Raw genomic sequence first — 24354 nt, 5'->3', positions numbered from 1 at the left:
GATGTTCGTCAATAAAGGCTAGATTCCAGCATATAGATTTCTACTCTGCTGTGAGAGTTTTCCAATCGTAAGGTGCACATGCAGTACTAAATTAAACATTAAAATTATGAGCTGATGCTATTAGGGTAGCCCCTGTAGAATATTCCACTTAAACACAAAAGATGTCAGTCTATGGTTTTCTTTCCCAAACCTAAGACAATCAAAACACAACTTGCTGCACAGTAATGGCACCCTGACAAAAATAAATCTTCTACAGGATCAGTTTGCGTGCCGATGAAACCACAATATATAATTTCTTTAAGTCTCTAAACAGACTCTGTGCTGTCCCTGTGCATACCCAGTATTAAACCCAGGATACATACAGTAATAACTATATGTAGATTGCCTATGATTGCCATGAACTGGGAATCTTTCTCCCTGGTATTATAATGTAAGTCAGCTCTTTGAAATCCAGCAGTTACTGTTCACCCCAAACTGCCTATAGAAGTCATATTTGGTCCATCCCCAATATCTTATTTTAACACTGCCCACTTTCACTTCACAGTGAATGTAGTGTTGGCTGTGGGAGTGTGTGTGTGCTAGGGTAGGCTTGGAGGGTTATTTTTGGCACTGTTTTTTATTTAGAATGAAGGCCATTTGTTACTCACTAGATTGAAACAGACAGCAGTGTGGGTGCCTGGAATTTTCAGGTAGTGTACATATATCAAATCAATAATATATGGTATGTCCTGTTTGGAATGTGAGTGGTGAGCTATAGCTGACTATACAGTCCTGCTGCGTTTACATAATATCATAACTGACTGCACATTTCACAATTAAAATGGCAGTGTACATATATACTGGTTCAGAGTAGATTAGTTCAGAAACCATTACATAAAAACACATCATCATAGATGTTTCAATGCTAAGAGGATTTGATTAAGAATGTTAGACATGGTGGAAGATCAGACGTATGTATTTAAACCTAATCAATAAGACAGTGTATTAGCATTGCTTGCGTGGCCTATGATTAATGTGCAACGTAGTTATGGTCTGTGCTTATTACACAAGACAAAGGTACACAGGAACAGAAAGGCCTGTTTCATTTTTTTTTTTTTTTGTCCAAACGCAATAACTGAATGTGAAGGCCAGGAGAGTGAGAAGGTACAGAAGCAATATTGCTGTGTTATTTAACCATCCCTCCAAGGTTAATTGCTCGGGAAAACCTGCTTCACTTTGTTGAATATCACTTGGGCTGAAGCAACAAATAAGGGAGTTGTCCTCCCTTTGCTAATAAAATGAAATACATTTCTCAAATTTGATGAAGCTAAAACTACTTGGACAAACATTCCCTTGAAAACAAAAGGGTTCTTTTGGGGAATGTCCACAAAACATTCTGATTTAAAAACGAATGTAATAGACCTATAGCTGCATCCTGCAAGTTGTGTCCTAACATGAAAACCTTGCCACTATGCAACACTAGGAGCTAAACATGTTTCTGTTCCTACTACCTGCACAGTGTCGGAGGAAGAGAAAGATGGGCCCCGGGGCAGGACCTTATTGTGGGCCCCCCTCCCCCCCAAATCTTGAATCAAAGTAACACCAGTTTGTACTCAAACATGCCATTTCAAGTGTTCGATATTTAACAATATTTATCAGAATGTTAGCGTGTATGAAACAGTTTACAACTACATGTAATAAGAACATTTTCTACTCACATAGTTGAATTGCATTTTGTGTGCATCTTTACAATCAACACTGCACTATTAGTCCCTCCGATCGCAGAGGTCAATACAGAATTCTGTGCAAAAATTCACAGAAATTGTTCATTTTCCCCCTCAGAAATACAGGCATGTTAATTTGCGTGACTTTGTTTTGGTACTCTGCAGCACCCGTTAACAGCTTCTGTCTTAACTACTGGATGAATCATGCACACAAAATCTAAGTGCTGAACAGAACCCAAAAACCCTCCAATATTTAGCAACCACAAGGTTAAAACAAAGGAGTAAAAAACGTCATTACTGGCACCGGTAGCTGCAATGATACGAACAATAACAAAATATATTGTCACTGTTAATTATTTATTTTTCCAAACCAGATCCCTCTGGGGTCCTCTGAGTGTGTGCAGGTTTTATATCATTATCATGGGCTCTTGCACCAGTAACATATAGTAAAATGGTCCTTCATTGTGTTCAATACAGTTTTCTATTTAACCACTGCCCATAATGCTTGCAGTCACTGTTTTGTTTTACTGTGCAGTGTAATGGTGAATGCACAGTAGAGTTCAGTAAAGTATATTATAGACTGCTCAGGATCTTTCAACCAATCAGAGCACACACTTCACCATCTGTGTTCCACGACACATCCTGGTAACCTAGAGACTGTTCACCATAGTTTATTGTCTTTGACATTTACCAGACCAACAAGGACTAAACTTGGCAAATATGATGAGGAAAAATGAGAAATGGCAAACTGTTTCCCATTGAAACCTTTGTGCTGATTAAGGAACCTTACTCTTTAATCTTCACAAGCCCTGAATAATGGTCCAATCATGCCTCTATTTTAAATGAACTGTTAATAAAAAAGGCACATTTCAATTTCAAGTAAATCAATTCTGTCCTTGCGTTTCACAGAAAATGGTTGGGAACATTTGTCTGTCTAACACTACAGAATGAGAAAGTCAATATTACAAGGTTACCATGACATTCGAATTGTACTCCATTATGCAAATCATCCATCCTGCTCATTGCACTGCACAGGGCATATATCAAGGAAGGGAAATAAATACCCCCCCCCCCCCAAAAAAAAAAAAAAAAACACTTACAATATGCAGCACATACTTTGTGTAAATATACTTTGCTTTAGTCATTAAGAATAGTCATGTTTTGATAAACCACTACAATCCAAGCTTTGTAAATGGAGAAGTCAGTATCAGACTACTGACAAGAACAATACTTTACTAATGAAACTTCTGTTATTAGATTAGACACACAAAGATCTCGGGCCTACCATTAGATTTTTTTATAAACCCCTCATCCTCAGAGAATGGCCCAGTATGTGATATAGTTACCCATACTCTGCATGGCAGCTGGTTGTATTATTCGTGGAATTGCCTCATTTCATAAGTCATTAAGCAACTGCAGGTGCAAGAAACAATATTTTAACTGGGGGAAAAAATGGCATCTATCCATACACATAATAATTAAAACTCAGAGAATGCAGCAAGAGTGAGCAAGCAACATCTGTCAGACAATTCACAGTGCTGACTCTGTGGACACTTTATTAGGAACCTCCTTGCTTCTTAAATGGAGACACCTATACATCTCCCCATTCAAGCACACACACACACACACACACACACACACACACACACACACACACACACACACACACACACACACATAGAGAGAGAGCAAACACCCTTTCATAGAAAAGAAACAAAAACTATCCATTGTGATAAAAAAAAAAAAAATTAAAACGAGGTGCCTTTTCCAGAAGTGACATCTCCTGCATTTTAACCACCTATTATCTCAACAAACTAGATTAAGTAATACATCTCTATTTAATTACAGCAAATTCGTTTTTTGACAGCTGTCGAAACTCCTAATTTATTTTTTTCATTTAAACAATACATCATAGGCACTTGGACTACATTCTCGCTGAAATGATTCATGGATGATATGAATAATATTTAATCATGTTGGTCTGTTCACAGTTTCTTTTCATTTTGAATAATTTAGCCTAGGAATACTGGAGCTTCTAAAACTGCTTCTACTGTTGGTTTTAAACATACTTTTTCTACCAAATTTACACTGAAATCAAATTCCTTGGTGCCTATTAACTGTCATGTTCCCTGGTTTAGCAGAATGCATACCTTTGTTGACCAGTTTGTTTTCAGTGTGTTTATTTTCCCCAAAAGGTACTTTTTTTATTGATTTATTGACTTATTTTAAATGTAGTATTCCCAATTATTTTACCCCCATTTCTCTCCTCAATTTAGAATATCACAGTAACTCCACATAACAGCTGAGGAGAACTGAAAGACAGTGGGGGTCCTCCAATCCCACATCCAAGCCTATTGCCTCTTTACACCCAGGTGCTCTACAGCGGCCCCTGGAGGACAAAGGACAGCCCTGCAGGTGTCTGCTTTGAACTCACATTTTGCAGACAACCCCTATCGATCCAATGCGTTCAACATGACCTTATAATACGACAACCACCTTTCAAAAACTGAAAAACAGACTTTAAGATGGTCAAATTATTCCAAGGGATTGCAATTACAAATCAAAAGCTCGTTATGGAGGTCCAATTGGAACACAATGAAAAATACAAAATGGTACTTACACAGCACAATCTACCATGGAATGTACTAATAAATCATTGATCTCACATCACTTTAAGTTAGTCGCATTGACCAGGACCAAGCAACATCACGAAAGAAAATACTCCTACATCTATTTTACCAAGATATGTACAGATTAATGACAATATGCATTATTTACTCTGGTTTTTAAGGAACCAGCATGCAGTATTGAATTCCTGATTGAAGTGGACACTATAGAAGGTAAAGGAGTTTAATGAATCTAGCGTCAGATATACAGTAGTACATTAAATGCCGCCCGTATGTGCTGGGAACTCTGCAATATAAACAAGCACACAAAACGTGCTCTCTGTTGGGTCTGCACTATTTATTATAAACCGTCTGAGGAGATAAGCTCTGTGTGTGTGTGTGTGTGGGGGGGGTACTATAGGTGCTTGTTTTAACTGCAAAGGTCTCAGCAAATATTGCAGACAAATCACACAATCACACCATGACAATCAACTGAAAATGGGGGTGTCACGTCTGTACATTGTATTCATGAATTAATACTATAGCCTGGATTCAATCAAAATTATAGCTTCGTTGTAGCCCTTACGGTGCTATTATTTTGATTACATTCTTTGTACCTTTAAGTCCTGGGTGGCGGTATTTTGCTCCTGTGTGCTTCTTGCTCTTTCTCATGATTGCCCATTTATCTGGGTGGCTGGAAAATATATTCTCTTTTTCAAATAATTCAAAAGTTAGACTCTACTTACAGGACATGCATTTTACCAAAAGGTGAAAGCGTGCTACAGAAAGATGTCCAACACCTGAAAGAAATTAAGCAATGAAACCAAGCCAAAGTGGCTAAAGCATTGGGCGTTCTAGCATAACAGAATGTATTTTTTTGCGTGGCTCACACGTGGAACAGGTGTGAATGTATACAAAGAGCTACAGTCTGTGGGATGACCAGAAGCCCAGACAGACCCCCTTTTTCTCAAATGTCAACCAACGCCATACTAGGGGGGAGAAGTCAACTTAGAAGAGCAACAGACAAGACTACACACACTGTGGACATTACGACAGTACAGAATGATGACATGAATTAAACAGACACATTTTTGTTTTGTTCTTCATTATAACATTACATGTTTACACATGGAAGCATGAAGAAGCAGCAGAACATTACAATAAACCAAAGGTGAATTTCAATAACTCCATCATGTAAAAACATTCATTATTATTTATATTTGGTAGACAAATTAAACACAATTAATCTTAAACTCTACATACAAACTTAAGGCACTAACTGTTATATTCATTACAGAATCCAATCAATTAACAGATCACCTATAGACCCCTTTAAGGCCATTACAAACTTCTGGTTGTTTTTCACAGTACACTAATGTCGCTACCATTCTTTTTTTTTTTTTTAACTAAACTACAACCTGAGATCGTCTATTAATATTCTAAAAATAAGCTTTTCCACAGAGTGCACAACATATTTATATACACCAAAACGCACTGACGGTAAAATGCAATATGCAGCAAAAACACGGTAGCCCTCCAAGAGGGACAGAAAATCCAGCAATTCCTCATGCATTTTACAGTCACGGCATGGTGTATATAAGTTACAAGGCAGCACAAAATTCGAATCCCTATGTTTTTACCGCACCATTTATACAAGCATCAGTTCATAGCAATTTGAAATGAAAGATCATAAAAAAGCAGGTAGCATTTAAAATAAGTGGCAGTTCATAAGAATCAAGGCAGTTCAAAAGTGTGGAATACAGAGTAAATTGAAACTTACAACATTTATTATTTAATTTAAAATCCCTGCCACGTATTGTAAAGTGTTACCAAATAGGTACTTTAAACAGCTCTACAGGAGAATGGTCGTAACATATATGCACCATGGCATCAGTGTTGGACCATAAAATGCGAAGAGTTAAAAGCTGTTTGACCCACCTTGGTGATATATCGCATCCTTGCTGCATAAAGGCACCCAGGGAAAACCAGAGGCTGTTAAAGATACCAAACTCATTGGGAGGCTGGTCGCTTGGTGGCCCTTCTTTACCATCTTCAGGTTCTTCTGTGTGCCACTCATAGGGGCTAAACCGGCTGACCAGAAAGAGCACCACGCTGACCCCAATGTAGGCAAACACTATACACATCCAGATTTCATAGGCCAAGGGGTCGAGGAAGGAAAAGACACCAGGCTTGGACTTCTGGGGCTTCTTGATCATGATTGAAATCCCCAAGCTCATAAAAGGTTTGGAAAAGTCAATGACTTCTTCTCGTACCAAGGTGATGGTTAATGGAGCTATTGCTATCTCTGCTTTCTGAAATGAGAACAATTTACACTTGTTAAGGACTCTTCCTGTTATCGACAACATTAATGGCACTTGAGATAAGAGATAGCATCTCATAAATTCAAATTACACTTAACACCATATGGTTGTTTGATACAATACTGCTTGTCAATCCATAATACAATAGCATTAATATGTTGCCTTCTCAATTAGCCATAACACAGGGAAAAGAGTTTATATAGTGATGTGCTGTGTTTGCTTTGTTTTGCACACTCCCACTCTGCGGGCGACAGGGTGAATGACTGGGAAAGGCTGCTACAATTCAAGGTCAAAGCTTTAATATTTAGTTTTATCTTAAAACTTGGTACTTTGAAAGGGGAAAAAAATCAGTGAGAAGTGCTTACAGTACATGAAGAAAATTGGTTACAGCTGCTACAATTTGAAAGCAAATGCTGTAAACCAGTAAAAAAAAAAAACAGACAGCATTACTTGTTACTGAGTTAGCTGCAAGCATTCCTTATTACTCTGCCAGTTTAATCTGCCAAATTAATCCCCAACAAATTGCAGTTTTATCAGGGATTGAGCAACAGCCATCTTGAACATAATCCTTCACTAAATGGCAGCTGCTGAAAATTCCTGCCGTTTACATTAATGAAGAAGTTCCAGTGCACAATGCTGCAGCTCTGTAAAAGCACACAGACATACAGTACATTTTAGCGTGTAAATACATGGAAGTTGGTGGTGGTGGGATCTGTTTTGACACGGCCTTGTTTTTAAACAAAAGGATGTCAGTTGCATATGCGATTGCTATCCATTTGTACTGTATGTTTGAGTGGAACAGTTTTATTACTGTCTGTGTTTTGCTTATTTTATAATATTTTTCTATCTTCCACAACAGCTCGTGAGAACCGAAGGTCAGTGGGAGTCCTCGGATGCCCACTGCATTGCCTCTTTCCACCCGAGAGCTAGACGTGAATGTAAGACCAAGTCCCGGAAGATTTTACATTCCTAACCTGCGGGTGTGCCAGTTTCAATGCAACTTCTAAGGTAAGATGCAATTCTCCTTACTCTCTAATAAATACTGTACAATACCTTTGGTCCTAATCTACAGGTTTAACATGCGAAAACAACTGTTAATTACGCAAATACCGGTAGTTTAAACAAGTTATTTTCTTTCTTTCATCTAAAAACATTCAGATGGATTTGAATTCACACCTGTAAAATGGGCTGGTGTAAACAGATTATAGGACAGGGCCCTAAGTGTCCTAATATTGACTTACTACTTGTTTGAGGGTAGTTCATGTTTAGATGAATGTATGATATAGACACCAGTCTATTCAATTGATTTAAGCAGTGGCAGTTTTAAATGCAGCTGTCATTTAAATAATTTAAATGTGATAAGACAGAAGAGACTCTCATGCACTGTGTGATGTTTGATTTGCATTCATTATTTAAACATAATTCATTTTAACATATTTAGAACAATTGAGTATTATTATTATTATTATTATTATTATTATTATTATTATTATTATTATTATTTATTTCTTAGCAGACACCCTTATCCAGGGCGACTTACAATCGTAAGCGAATACATTTCAAGTAGACCTCAGTACTGTTTAAAGTTATTTAGTGAAAATAAAATTAGCATTTTCCTTACTCCATGAACAAGTTCTCCAACCATCCCATTCCAAATCTTGGTCTCGGGGTCTCTGGCTCCATATTTTCCATCAGGTACAATGGCGATCTTATACTTTATGCCGATGTGCTTTGCAATCTCTGAGGCCAGGTCCACACAGTAGCCTTCATAGCGGTCATTCCCTTCGAACAGCTCATGGTTTTTCTTCAGCATGACATAAGGACCTTCCTACAATATAAGAGATAAAACTGACACGTGAACACTACACATGAATATAGAAAACATACTATACAAGGCAAAGTATAAACATGTAATGTATTAAGACTGATATATAGTATATGTTTGTTTTTTGTACAGTTTCCTCACCTTCTATTAATGTATACAGTTGAACAATGTGGTTTTTGGTGTATTTCTGTATTTTCGAGTTTGTTGTACTTTATTTTCTGATACCACTAATGTAAGTTGTATATACCGGTACCTTCTATGGAATATAGGATTTTTTAGAGGCACTTTGACATTTAATTCTTCTTAAACTAAATTTGGTTTTCTACACCTGCAATAAGATACATGTTTATTTCCTAAAGGGAACTAGCTATTTAAATAGTGGCTTTTGTTTAAGATTAGGAAAACCAACATATCTAACAGTACACGTGTAACTTTAGTAGATATTAGTTTCCAAAAGCTTGTCAAGCCTGTTTTAATCATTTAAATAGTAGCATTATTTGGATCTGATGCTGTTTAGATTACTAGGACCTAAAAAAAATAAAAAATTAGTAGACCTAGAGTCCTTCCACGTGAACTGCAAAACACAAATACACAACATCTCAGACATTAAAAAGATGCACAGGTATTAAAATACCTTGAATTATTGGGTGCATGTTTTTCTTTTGTTGTTGTTGTTTTGGGAGTTTTTTTTAGGGGAAGGCAGTGAACCCACAGGATACAAGCACTTTAAAATGTGTTAGAATCATCAACATTTCATCAGGTACTACGAAACGTGCAACATATTTAACAAAACACAGAAAGAACACTGTTTGTGAAACAAATGTCTTGCATTCATAACATGTAGAATGTTTAAAATTAAAATTCAATGGTCTGAAATGACACCATTTACTGTATACTGTACACAATGTAAATGCTGGGCCCAAGTTGAATTTTGTTTGCAACCTTTACCCAGATTATTTCTGTATTTAACATACATAATTTTTTTTCAGATAAAATAGGAGCACATTTTTGTATGGGTGTAAATATAACTGTTTTTAAGGTCAATGGACATTTTTATACAAACATTAATTTATGGTGTTATAGGACTGAATTTATGCCAGTTTGAGTCTGTGTCATTATCGAGGTACTGTTTATAACACCTTCAGGTACACATGTTAAAAATCTGAGAATACAAATACACCACAGATCCAAAATGGGGTACATGGAACCAAACACATTTTATTTCTTTATGAACATTCAAGACATGCTCATCATTTCTCAAGCATGAATGAATGAATGGTTATTTCACATTCACCGTTACATTGTCTTTGTTCAAAAGCTTTCTTTTCTATTAAGATAAAGCTGCATTCAATAGATTGTCTTGTTATTTAATTCACCATAGGGAAAGGGAGAGCGAATACAATGTGGACCAGTTTCCTGGTTTTATCTACACTGCTGTAGAAACTCCAAAAAGTAGCAAACCAACAGGACGTTACTATCTGTTACCATCTTTGGAATTCCTCTTGTAGAGGAGCGCACACATTTAACTAGAAATGTTTCCTGCATGTACATATATAAGCACACCATACTAAATCTGCTTTCGCGCAAATTCATGAACAAATGATATACAACTGAGTTAAATCTCAACAGGTATATACAATGCTTTATGATACAAAATGCTATGATCCACTTTAAATTCATTGCAACACCATTTGCCACAAGCTTGTTAAGGAGTAAGTAGCTTCACACGCTGAATGGCTTTTTTTTACATTTTCCTTTTTGAAATAATTTTGGTTCTGTTGCTCCAATATTGGCTTATTATCATGTTTTCCAAAATTTGGCATTTAACTCAGTTTGAGCTTGTCTTGACAATCCTAAGTGCCAGCTCTGAACATACTTTCACGTTCCATTGAAATCATGTGACGCTGTGACCTTTCAATCCTCCGGCTCTCTCTGGTGGTGCTGGCTGAGTTGAAAGGTCATATTGCCACAAGATTGGACTTGAATGAGGAAGGCTGTTGAGTCCCGGCACTTAGGATTCCCCATTCTGAACAATTAAAAATGATTACAAAGACCATAAGATAATGAGGGGAAATGTTAAAAAAGAACAATACAGCATCAAATGAAATGACATTTGAAGCTACTCACTCGACCGCTCTCCAGTTTTAAGTGCTGAAGCCACTAATACTGTAAACCATCTACTAAGTGCCTTAACATGTTGTCTTTGGAATTCAATAGGGTCATATACTTAGTCGGTCTCTTAACATGACTTCATAATTGTATCATACTGTACAAGGCTACATTCTTTTATTGATGTTCGAGGCTGTGCTTCAGTTGAAGAAAGGTAAAATCCTAGGCCAAACTGTCATGCTCTGAATAAACACTATATTGGTGTAAATGCAGAGATCTTAATTTGACCCTATTGCAATCCACTGTAGTACATTGTAAGTCTGATTGCTTCAAACCCTTTTCTATATTAAAGATCACATTTCTATTCAGCATAGGGAAGGATTTCAATATTGCCCGGTAAAACATGCCTGAAGTGGGCATGTAGCTGGATTTAAGCGTGTCCAAATAGCTGTTTGCAGGTCTTCAACCCCGTCCCCTAGCATCTCAGTAGAATCACATAGTGTTTCCGATGAAGTGTATCATTGCATTCGTTGAAAAAGAATGGATGGTCCAGCTCTTCTGAACAACAGCAGCAGTCCATATAAAATAATGCATGTAATAATTGTTACTGAATTGTGGAAATACTTGAGCCTTTAGAAATGAACTTTTCCAGCAGCTTGGTTACTCTGTCCTTTTCTTGATCAGTTTCTTAATATTGGATTCTTCATCAGAGGCTGAAAAGAGGAGGACGCTGCTGAGGTACAATTCTCTATTACCGTGCCTTTTTTTTTTTTTTTTTTTAAGGGGAAAAGGGGCATTATGAATTATATGCAACACAAAAAAAGTCTCTGATAAAATACGTTTTTGTGAATGAAAAACAAGTTTATAAGACTTGAGTTAAGGCTTTCCACCCACCTTGGCAGTAGCGACGTCAGTTACACTAAACCTCCTTTCAGAACCTATTGGGACCTCAGATGATCTTTTAATTATCAATAAAGCAGAATACAGCTGTATATACCGCTGTATACAAAGGGCAGGTTATTCTCTAGATATTAAATTAAAGTTTTCTTGAGCAGTTTTAAACTTTACCTCTAGCAACCCGGTCAGGTTTTTTTAAAACTTAAAGCACACCCAAACACGTACCCCAAACACTTTCGGACCATTAAATAAGTAGATCTTTAACTTCAAAAGTCAATAACCCAGCAAACTCAACACCCTTTAAATACTAGACATACAAACAAACCAGCAGGGCTTACCATTATTGTTGTTACAACCACAGTTCGGTTCTCAATGCCGGAGGTGTCGTTGGGGAAGGGCATTTCATTCTGGATCAAAACCAACTTGTCTACGTCGTTCCAGTAACCTATCTGTTAGCAAGAAACAAATCATTAAGTTCCTTCTAGAGCTGAATGTCTTTTACATACGAGCACAAATGAGAACACACCAAATACCACTTTGTTGGCACAAATCATTTCAAATCAGCTTTGGAACAGTCATTACTAGTGAAGCTTTTATGTTTAATGTTACAAAATGTATTTATTTTCACTGTGATGGGAGTGGTAGGGTTGAAACAATAATCGATTGTGATATTGTCGATAATTTGTTCAGCTATGATTATTTATTGTACTGAAAAATGATTATCCATAATCGTATTATCTGCATTTTATATTTTATGTAATATTTTTTGTTCCTGTAGAGGAGGGGAGTCTCTGCCTGTAAGCTTCCCCACATGTACATGATGTAATTGGTTATTGTATTAAAACCCAGTCTTGTGAACATGTCAGGCCATATGCACAAAGATACTGGGAAGAAATCCTTTTGCATACCTCAGTTGGGGATGATAGTTATTTGAGCCCAATAGACAAGTTAATGACTGCTCCAGACATCTAAGCAGGGATGGGACACTCATTGATGCTGTAGGCTTATAGGATGAGTTTGTATAGGAAGCTACCAATGGTGCTTCTAAAAGTACTGAGTACAGACAGTATGGGATAAGCTCTGCAGAACAGAGCTTGTTGGGTGTCTGTGGAAACGGCGTCTCTTTGTTGAAGCGCCTGAGACCGGAACTGGTATTTATTTTAAGGATAATGTTAAAAAAAAAATAATAAAGATTTTTTAATGACGGCCATGTTGAGTTGTTAATGCAATTACACTTTTAGGCCATTGACTTTAGTGACTCCCAGACAGCAGTCCTACAATCTTGCTAACCCATTGTCCAGTGGCTTCAGAAAGAAAATAGCTGAATAAAGCAGATTTTATACAGCAGACGATGATTTGAGCGTTCATGAAGAAATGATGCCGCTGTCACAGCTCCGGGCCTAGCTGAGACTTCAACATGGTTACAAAAGGCTAGGATTTTCTCAGCTGATTAATTTGGGCTGACCTTGCCCACGGAAGGCCTCTGCACTGCTGTTACACTGCTTTCCTTCAATGTGTTTTTCTGAAGACACACAGCATGCACTGTCAACAGTGATAGAACACTATCCACAGGATCTGGCAGAAGCATAACCCTAGTAGATTTGTTATGTGCTATAGCAACTGTCAAGCGCATAGTAGTGAGGCAGTGGTTATGAATTTCCCAAAACGAAACCGATATTTGCTTAAAATTACAAACCGAACGACACCGGCAAACGAGAAAACCAAACTGATACCGAAACCAAACTTTTTGTACAATGAAAAGGAGCTGGCAGTTTTAGCACTAAGCTGGCGGCATTTTCAAGGAGCTCATCACACACTTTGCTGCATATAGATGGTTCAAATTAACAATAATTAATCATTTTAATATGGTAGCATAAATCAAAAATTATGACAAGCCCTACCTGATTGATTCAGACATCCCTCAGTTGGGATAACCGCAGCTTCACACTGGGTGTTCAGATGTCTAGGGCTGTTTTCATAAACAAACACACCCCAACTTAAACCTGTTGTTAAAAAACTGCTTCTCAAGAAGTGAAAAGCTGAAGCTGAACCGTCTCTTAAATTACTCTGCTTTAAATGAAATGCTTTTGTGAGCAGGTCAGTTTATTTTTATTAAGGTTGCTTCATTTACTGGGCATTTATTGAAATGAGTTTCATTTGTCTGAGTACTTCTAATGCTGCATTCTGTCAGCATATTGATTGAATTCAAGTTTAAGGGCCTTATTCATAGTCATAACCATATGTATGTATATTACATGAGCTGCAGTTCTACTCAGACGTGATTTCCACGTGATTTGCCAGTTTAACGTTTTATTACATTATTTTATTCTTTCTACATTGTGTCTAATTGTATAATACATTGGTATGAGTGATGCAATAACACTGTATTCAGCATAATTGTCACAGTTAAAAAAACAACGTGTGTAATAATATTTCCCGTTCCCTTGGCTGCACAAATGCAGTAAACTTTCATTTCGGTTTTACTGAAAACCGATTGGATGTCGAAAACAGCTGAAAGAGTTGATAAAAAAAACAAAACGATCATAACTGATTTGCATCCCTAGTGCAGAGAGGGCTAAACTACAGTATAAAGCTATATATTTTAACACAGAGTAATTTGTTTCCAATTACATATGGATTGATTCTCTTGTTAGTAGCTCCATCTTTTGTGGATGGTAAAGTATATGGGGACAGAAATGCCCACCCGTCTACTACCAGCTATAGAAAAGGTAAGGCCAGAAAAGAGGGAGAAAGCAAGTGAAAAACAATTTTAGTGGGAGGTAAAAACTCACTATGCTAAATATCTTGGTATTTAGCAAAGCTAATTACTCCGTGTCTCAACGTTTAAAATGCTCTTGAGATAAGTGTAGTGGTATTGTGTCTTTATGAAGAGCTTTAGTCACCCAATTCTAAAGTGTAACTAGCGGTTAACACTACTACTACTACTTCTAGGGGTGTAATGGTACCCTAGTGTAGCAAGACAATATGTATCTTTTATACAATGTGTATCACGATAAATTATCATTTGATGATGGACCTCTTTGTTAAAAGACCAAAAAATAAATGCGAGGGAGAGAATGTTTTAATACCAACGATAAAACACACTTATTTTTCATTCAAGAACCATCTGGTGAACTACAATGAGCCATGCTGAGCTTGTTCTTGTATTGCAAGACAGACAATACAAACCTCTATATACCACCCCTCATTATAGCACTTGTTGTATAGACCTTACATTGCAAGGTCAATACATTAGCCCGAATTCTTTATTTTAATAAAGCTTGTCTCTTAAGTTGGTCTAACTAAGTGTCTAGTCATTACTGTCTAATTACCTATTGTACATTGCAAAAACATTTTGCAAAACATTAAGAAAACCATACGCATTCTGACAAAAGGAGCAGAAGCAAAAGCACAGGAACAAGCAAAGTAAGGCTTAAGATTCAGATAAAGACTTGCCCGAGCAGTAGGCACTTTTACATACCCTTCTTGGTCCTGTATTTTTCAGTTCAAACACATCCATTGTGTAGTTTACCCTCCGCCCATAGTGATCAAACTGCACATTTCCAGTTAATCCTTGGATCCGAACCTTGAAACAAAGTCCAAGCCATATACTAAGGTGAGTGCAATGTAACAGTTTTATGTTACCCGCTCTCTTCCCCGTAACATTACAAACTAAGCGCACATACTAAAATGAGATAATACAAAACACATGGCAGCAGCAATATAACGAGGTGCGATTAAAAAAACAACAAAACAAAAAAAAAAGTGTTAGAAACAACACTCATGAGACAATGAATAAATGTGGCCTCTGGATTCAGGCAGACTATTGCAGCTGCAATTGCTGGGTTAAGAGAAGTGGTAAATCCGAATGTGACCTCCAGAAACTGAAATTCAGGGCAGAACAAAAGAACATAGCTCCCTACATGTACATGAAACGCATTTTTGTGAAATTGTTATACTGAAACAATTGCCTTAGATATACATATTATTATACATATTCCATGCGTTGAGTTTTGAGTGGTTTTCTTTCCTAGGTCTGCAGTGCTGCAAAAACCATTATAGAATATCCTGTTCTAACAATAAACCCATTTTTTACTGTTGCTTCCTCCTGTGGGATTGTTGTTTTGTTAAAGTCAAAACACTGACTGGATATTTAAACGTTTAAGCTTCTGTAGAAATTCCTGGCACCTACAGGCACTTTACTCTACGATTGCCCTGCTCAAGGGGGTGTCACCTCTTTGTATTGGTTAAGACGTTCGATTGAAGAGGGTTCTACAAAGCCTCTGCCTTTTAAATTTGGTGCTATCACATTGATGCTAATACAGGGATGGAAATAAGACTCCTATTGTATTGCAGTTTAATCCATTCCAGGTTTTACTATGAGCCTGATTAGCCACAGTGTACAGGTAACAAGCTCAGGTGTGTCTTACTAAACTCAAAGTAAGGCCAGGAATGGATCAAACTGGTATGCAATGGGAGTCTTATTTCCATCCCTGGCTAACAGCATGGTGCCCAGTGAACCATAATGCTGACCCCTGTAGGTCAGAAAAGGCTATTACCTACCTATATACATTTTATGCTTGGGGGCTTGGGGTGGGGGGGTAGTAGTATAGCTCCCAGTCTTAAGGTTTTATGTTTAAATAAAACAGCATCACAGCACATAGGAGCTAGATTACTAAATATATTCCCACTGGGCTCATCAATCCAATCACACTGCTCACATTGATTCAGCTTTGCAAGACTTTGCATGTCTGGAACGTACCTGCTTGAGTGTTCTCTCCATGTCTATCCCCTGAGCCCATGGAGCAGCGGGGTTAGCTAGACAATCCCCTGCATTTCCTCTCCTGGAAATATCAATTTTCTGTCTTCGGAGATTGCGAAACGCTTCAGCCATTACAAGCACTCCGTCATATGTTAATGCCGATGAGTACTGACAAAAACAAAAACAAAAAAATTAAAAAGCAAAAGGCCTTTCTTTATTGGGCCGGTGTAGCAATGTAACAGGGTGAGAGGTGCTTGGGGAAATTCATTGAGGTGTGGACACAGTTCATCGTTTCATTTGTGAATTAAAAGTGTGTCTGTCTAAGACAGTGCATATAGTATTCAACCTGTCGAACATGGACAGCATTAGGAGACTCTCATACCTGAGGTAGTCAAGTCATTAGCAAATGGAAATCTCACTGAAACAATAATAAGGGAGAATGAAAATAAGCTAATTAAAGAAATGAATGAAAACATTTACTATATAACAGCACATAAAGTTAATATGCAGCAACTTGTTGATCACTTTACACAGTCTAATTTTCCTAGGCTGAATACCACTGACTGTTTGAGTGATATTAACTGTTTGTCAAGTGAATATCATGCTATTCAATGCAAAGACAAGAGCCCTATTTTACAGATTCAACAAGATTCACTGACTTTGTCATATGTGCAGAAACAACATTTAATTAAAAAAAGTCTCTCGCTTCATAACTCAAAAGCCTAATCTTTTCATATTAAAAAAGCATACTGTGTGTATCATTTCACAGAACACACATTACAACCCCACTTTCATTTGCTAATTAGATTCACAATATTTTCACAACAGGAGGAACCATCTCGAATGTATTAAATATGCAGAATGAGCACGGAAAGGAATCGTTGGAATATGAAAATCAGACAATAGTTATTATAGAACCAATAAGAACATAAACCTTGTATAATTCCCCCACATTAGTCATGTATTAGTAATGGCAAGACATATCTGTAGAACATCACTACAGAATTGGTAAATAACACAGGATGTAAACGGGTGCTTTATATTTTTTGACAGAATCGCCTTTTTTGACTTCAGTGTACCAGGGTTTCATAAGGGTTGCAAAGTCACAGAATCAATAACTAGGGTAGTTATTTAGGACCAGTCTAGGGAAGAATTCCATATCAAGGAAGCTGTATAAAAACAAACGAATACGTTCATAGTTAAAATACAATTGCCACATTGAGCCCATGTCAGTGACCAGAGAGACACGAGATTCGTGTGACAAGTTTTGCTTGAGGCACCCAAGCAGGCACGGGACTTGAAGCAGAAAAGCTTCCTTCTTATTCTAATCTGGCTTCCATGTGAAATGTGCAGGATGAATCACCAGAGTCAGAGCTGAATAGATCAGTGCAGACATTAATGAGAAGTAATTCTGGATGCTGATTTAAAGCCAAGGGACCTTGGATATTATTCCACGGCATAAATATAACAAATTATGAGACGTTTAAATGCCATTGTATTAAACAAGGACACATCTTGCTTATAGAGTTTAGTACATGGGCAAAGTGCCACAGAGCCATTATGTTTTATCACTTGTTTTGTCAGTATTTTTCTCCCACAGAAACGCAATCTTCAGCAACTCTTGTTAGTGACAACTCCTGCTGTGCATACTGTAACACCAAAGACTGTCAAAGTAGGGGGTCTGGAATTACAAATTAGCCCCTATATTTAGATTGCACAGGAGTTTAGAGAAAGGTCCCTGAGTGGCTTATTGGACGAGTTGTGTACAGGATGTGGCATGCAACCAAGGGAGTGCAGGTCCGTGTCCTTGCTGTGCAAAGTTGTCAGTCTTTGCTGGGTATTCCACAGGAAGCCGACGAACTCCAGGGTGTAAAGAGGCAATTGACTTGTTTGTGAGATCGAAGGACTTCCACTGACCATCAGTACTTCTGAGCTGTTCTGGGGAATTGCTGCAGCGAAGGATTGTAATAGGACATTCTAAAATGGGCAGAACATTGGTGTAAAATAATTATATTGTATAAATATCTACTTGCCACAAGAGTAAGACAATGGAACAAGGCATGAGCAAATATCCTTCGTATTGTGGCTAAAATCAGCTCTCCTTTATTATGCCAATTTTTATATTCCTTAAAATATTATACTGTGAGATAGAGTTATAAAGAGCAGGAAAATACCATTTCTGCATTGCCTTCATTATTAGCTTTAACACCATGCAATTGTTTGGCATAGTCATTTTGATGCTATAATATAACATTTATCCCGCCTTAGCTAAGGCGGCGCACTACATTTCGATTTAATTCATCCCACAGTCCCAGGAAGTACACAAGCCAAGGATTATCCTCTGACTGAACTAATTAACGTGCTAAATGTTTCCACAGGACATGATTTAATAAACCCTTTTATAGGGCAGACAGCAGCTTGGCGTGCTGTGAGGCTGTTTGACTTGGAAAAATAATAACTAGAAGTAGAAACAGAATGCAGGAATGATTCCAGTTGTGCCTCTGAGATAGTTTGTAAGTTTAAAGGCTACCGATGACCTTTAAGCCTTAGATACAGGTTTCAGCAAGAAAATGGCTGAAGGCCTGTGTGTATCTGAGCTTTTATTTTTTAATACCGTCGTAAAAATAAATTGAATAGCTCTTTCACGGTAGGGCCAGGGTAGTTTTGATGTGGTGAGGCATCATGAGAACTACTCAAATCCAATTACGGATTACAGCATACATGTGTATGGGAATGCACCTCTATTGCAACAAAATCCAGCAAACTGCACCATAAGTAGGGAAGTGAACAGAAAGCAAGCAGTAGTCTCTAGTGTTTTTTCAGTGTTCATAGGATTAACATTTTTGTGTTTTATCAGTCTTTATCGATTAAGACCAAAAGCAGAAAACCTAATTATATTCAATTGTGGTTTAATTGTGTAAAGTTTCATCTTTCAAGCAGCAACCTTCTGATATACTGTAAGTATTCCTGAATTATAAAAAGCTTGACATTTTCCAAGGGCTAGAAAATGTTATGCAGCTGTTGAAAATGATGGAAACTGTAAAGATCGGATTTGATAACACGCACTCCAAGCTGTCAGGTTAGCTCACCCAATAGATCTGATAGTTTTAACTATTTTGTTTTTCAGTTTCTTCTAAATGTAGCCATTTTATAAACACAGAAACACAAGGTGTTCTGCTTGTACTGATACCTGGGGTCTGAGGAGAAGCTGTCATGTTTGTTATTACCTTAAAACTAAAGAGGTCTCAAGTTCATGAAACCCTATCTTTCCAGTAACACTGAAAGCTGGAAAAAAATAACCTGCATTAAGATTGTTTGCAGTTACATCATCTTTGCTGCTGAAGTACTGTTACATACCAGACCCTTTATGTGTCTCACGTGCACTGGGTACCAGATGGCCAAGCTCTGCATGTTGCAAAACAAAATGGAACTGCCAGAAGGAATGGTATGTCTTTGCACACATCTCTGGCATTGTACGTGTGCCTGACACCCTTGATTATGAGCAGGTCACTGGTTTCATGTTTCAATGGAAATGTCAGGAAACCAACATAGTAGCTCCGTTCCTTGGTTCATAATAGAGAAAGCGCAGACCCATTGATGAAAGTGGACTCATCGTCAATAATATAGGCCTCATCAGTTCTTCAACGCACACCCCCACCCAATTTTTTGTTTCAATCTTGACTTGACCTCTATACATTCCAATAGCTAGAGACTTTGTAAACCATTGAATCATGTAGATGAACTGCAGTCTGAAGGGTTATGAGGCGATGTGTCCTGTATGTGGGATGGATACGTGGTAATATGAGTTCTTGAAAATGTACTACAGGCTTCACAAGGTCAAGCAAAAAACAGAAATTAATTAAAAAAACAAAATTATTATGCAAACGTACTGTTAATCCTTTATAAGGATATTTAGTGGTATATGTTTCATTATCATACAGGACACATGCATTTTCAACTTGTCAACACACAGAAAGAAAATAATCTATACCACTACTAAAGCATTTCAGTAACCTACATATTATACAAAAGTTGAATACCAGGATGTTTTTAACATATTTGTCTTTGCTGCTTGCATTTTTAATCAACTCATCCTATAAACTAAGTAGGTCACTCTGTCAAAATGATAACTATTGTAGTGAAGAAGGACCTTTGCTTTACTGAGACAGAGATGCCTTTTCTTTTCAGCGTCTTGTACAGAATCTTGCAAAATCTGCTTGTAAAGAATCTAATAGAGCACATCTTCAGTTTTATCCAACTAGACTCCATTAGTATTCTGCAGCTGTCATTCTAGTCAATTTTATTCAATATATATTAGTATAACATCTCAGAACGGGCTCGTTTAAATAGCTATTTATAAATCATTTCTCTAGAGAATGCCACTTTTAAACATGGTTCCTTTGACTGAAATCAAAGGAAGATGTTACTCGAACTTGTACTGTATGTTGTATTTTGCAGGTAACATCTTTTGGACTATAGGATCTTAACCTCTGCTTTTTGCTTCTGAATGATATGCAGCAGGACCAAGAAAAACTGGATTGCATTGATTTCCGAACGTTTATATTATACAGTCTACAGACTCCCAAATCGCCCGTCCCAGTCAGTCTCCCTTAGTTTAATGAGTACGTAACTTTGAATGTCATTGAAATTGCTTTTTTTATTCCCCTTACTATTTTGTGGTGTTTGCAATCACTGCGAGTGGTTTGGGGTTCTGTTTCTCCTAATCTATCTTCACCTGGCTTTGAGTTTGCTTTGAGTGCCAGGACTTTACAGCTTTTCTCATTCCATTCAAATGAAGAGATAATGTGACTTGCTCGCCCCACCTACTGTACTTATATATTGCATATAGACAAGAGACAGCAGGAGATGGTTGAAAGGTTAAATTGTTACATGATTTGAGTAAAACAAGGATGGCTTTTAGCCCCAGCACTTTGGATTCTCCAGACAAAGGCCAGGTACATTATGAGAAAAATTGCAATAACTCATTACTGGAGCAATAGAACCCAGAATCACTCAAATGATGGCAAATGTCATAAACATGTAAGGGAAATATAAAAAGACAATTAAAATGCAATTTCAAGTTGCTATTTAATGAATGTCTCCCGAGTAGAAAAGCTTTGAAAACTCGAGAAGCGGGGGCTCCCGAGTGGCGCATCCAGTAAAGGCGCTCCTCGCAGGATGTGCCCTATAGCCTGGAGATCGCTGGTTCGAATCCAGGCTATGTCACAGCTGACCGTGACCGAGAGTTCCTAGGGGGCGGCGCACAATTGGCTGAGCGCTGCCCGGGTAGGGAGGGCTTAGGTCGGCAAGGGGAATCCACGGCTCACCGCGCATCAGCGACCCCTGTGGCCGATAGGGCGCCTGTGGCTCTGCAGCGGAGCCGCCAGATCTGTGTTGTCCTCCGGCACTATAGGTCTGGTAGCATTGCTGTGGATCTGCAGTGCGAAAAATGACGGCTTGGAAGGAGCACGTTTCGGAGGACGCGTGTTTCAGCCTCCGTTTCCTGAGTCGGCGGGGGGGTTGCGAGCGGTGAGCCGGGGATACAGATAATAATTGGGCATGCTAAATTGGGGTGAAAACCGGGGTAAAAATAATTGGCGATGACTAAATTAAAAAAAAAAAAAAAAAAAAAAACTCGAGAAGCACAGAATGAGGGAATGAAATGAACTTGTAAGATCACAGCTGTTGTAAAGGGAATATTGCAACAGTAATATAGCAGATGTAAAATGAATAATTTCAACACAGGAGAAATACATTGAATTGCCTATTTTGTTAAAAAATAAAAATCTGTAAATAAGTATTGGTCAGCTACATGTAAGTAAGTCACACATACCTTTGGTGGGCTCTCTGATCCTGGATACTCCCTCTGGTCCAGCTTGTTCCAGCGCTGCATGAGTTTAATTACCATGGGAGTGTTAAAATCCACCAACTGAAATCCTGTTACGTTGGCTCCACCATGCATGAACCTCTCGAGTGAGATATCCTTAAAACCCTGCATGAAAACAAGCAGTGCATCAGGGGCAACATACACTACATTCCAGCACTCAGATTCAGAAGTTCAATCTGAATGGGAGGCTGATTTTCTGCATCTACTGTCTATATTCCCCACATTCTCTTAGGTCGGTTTGGTCGATCAGCCTCCACTCCCTCATCCACCACCTTGCAACAAGCCTTATTCAACGGGGGACGGGTGGATCAGCCACCAATCTAACAGCGATGGTAGGCCATGTCCTACCACACCTAATAAATCATTCCAAACCTTTAGAAGTGGCAGCCCCTGTCCTCCCAGTCCTAATTATGTAACTTCCTCTGAAGAACGAGGCCAGGACAGTCATTGTCTGAATTACTACCAGGTGAAAGGTTGACCTTGGGTGGGTATTACAACTTTAACTGAGGGAAACATGAACATGTAGCAAACTAAACGCAGTGTGGAGTAGTGGTTAGGGCACTGGACTCTTGACCGGAGGGTTGTGGGTTCAATCCCCAGTGGGGGACACTGGTGTTGTACCCTTGAGCAAGGTACTTTACCTAGATTGCTCCAGTAAAAATCCAACTGTATAAATGGGCAATTGTATGTAAAAAAAATAATGTGATAACTGTATAATGTGAAATAATGTATAATGTGATATCTTGTAACAATTGTAAGTCGCCCTGGATAAGGGTGTCTGCTAAGAAATGAATAATAATAATAATAATAAACTGGCTGCCAGGTTCCTAAATGCAGTGTAACAGGTAGTGCATCAATAAGGCAAACATTGGCTGTATTTTTTTTAAGTGATACAAAAATCTGTATATTTACACTTCTTTCAGAAATGCGAATTTTCATGGAGCACTACATGTTCATTTCATGAAAATCATAAAATCTGTGATAACCGTGAAAAAAATACAGACGTACACATAACCCTTTCTTCTCAATAAAACATTTCGGTACTCTAATCCCTTTCAAAATAATTACAGTGCATTTATCATCCACAAAGCTCTCAAAAGTATTTAATACTCTGAGCGGTCATACAAAAAAACCCCCCAAAAAACGCTTCTTCCTTGTTCTAGTGTATTTTGCTGCCATCAAGAGATAACAACTACCGTACAGAGGAAGTGCAAGATTATGTTATAATCTTCGAGAGAATTAAAAAATGTGTAAAACAATGGTAGTATTCAAAATGTCTTGCTCGCAAACATTTAGGGGTTGATGTACTAAAGTGTTGCGCCTTTCGCAATGGTCGCAAACCGATTGCAAATGAGTCGGATCTCTAGGGTGAAATGTACTAAGCATGCGCAATGCTGTTAGCGACTTTTTAGGAAATGCTTTGAGCCAGCAGTTTTTCTTTGCAGTTCAGCCTTAGATGAATATGTAATTATGGGCATTCCTGCATAAAGTGGAGACAGTGCAAATGAGGGTTCTCAAATGCTGAGCAGTTGTGCTCAATGCATTTTTGAGGCGAACACCCAACTACCTAATTTTCACTAATAATCTTTTATTCGTATTGTACACCAACATAGCCTCATGTTTCACTCCTATGCAGATGACATCCAGCTCTACCTAAAACCTCTTAGCTTACATCCAAGACATTGATGCCTGGATGTCTGCCAATTTTCTTCAGCTCAACACCAACAAATCTGAACAACTTCTAGTACGATCAAAAACTCAACTCAAGAATCTCAATATTGCTGCCTTGAACCTCGGAACTGTCTGCTGCTGCCTTCCCCCACTGTACAAAGCCTTGGTGTACTTCTGGATAGTAACCTCTCCTTTGATGCCCAAATCTTTGTAGTCAAATCCTCCTTCTACCACCTCCGAAACATCTCAAAGGTCTGTCCCTACCTTTCCCTTCGGGATGCAGAGATACTCTGTCATGCATTAATCTCCTCTCAAATTGAATACTGCAACTCTCTCTATGGTGGTTTCCCGTCATGTGCCATACACCGACTGCAGCTGTCAAAATGCCGCTGCTAGGATCCTTACCAGGTGTAAAAAACATGATCACATTACCCACTGTCTTACCTAGCTGCACTGGCTACCTTTTCAGGATTACTTTCAAAATTCTCCTGCTTGCCTACATGGCCCTTCATCACAAAGGTCCAGAGTATCTCTCCAACCTGCTGACCCGCTATGTCCCTGTCCACAAGCTGA

The 24354-nt window shown here is 38.1% G+C and overlaps 1 protein-coding gene across 8 annotated transcripts in view; it reads right to left on the bottom strand.

Moving 5' to 3' along the window:
* LOC117406340 (glutamate receptor 4) overlaps nt 1-24354 on the bottom strand; it is a 96042-nt gene that overhangs the window by 17884 nt on the left and 53804 nt on the right. For 7 of the 8 annotated variants that reach the window (XR_009329328.1, XM_034923119.2, XM_034923118.2 and 4 more), the window contains 6 exons: nt 22057-22215; nt 16224-16391; nt 14943-15047; nt 11800-11910; nt 8252-8458; nt 6248-6621 (listed from right to left, as the gene is read on the bottom strand). Coding sequence is in view for 7 of the 8 variants with exons in the window: in XM_034923119.2 (XP_034779010.1) it covers nt 6248-6621; nt 8252-8458; nt 11800-11910; nt 14943-15047; nt 16224-16391; nt 22057-22215 (1124 nt within the window). In the remaining variant the exon portion in view is untranslated. Of the gene's footprint in view, nt 1-6247; nt 6622-8251; nt 8459-8519; nt 11278-11799; nt 11911-14942; nt 15048-16223; nt 16392-22056; nt 22216-24354 lie in introns of those variants that run through there. The other variant, XM_034923121.2, reaches the window with a different exon arrangement.

Source organism: Acipenser ruthenus, chromosome 8 (genome assembly GCF_902713425.1).
Source record: "Acipenser ruthenus chromosome 8, fAciRut3.2 maternal haplotype, whole genome shotgun sequence".
Classification (NCBI taxonomy): domain Eukaryota; kingdom Metazoa; phylum Chordata; class Actinopteri; order Acipenseriformes; family Acipenseridae; genus Acipenser; species Acipenser ruthenus.
This window is presented reverse-complemented; position numbering and strand designations above follow the sequence as displayed.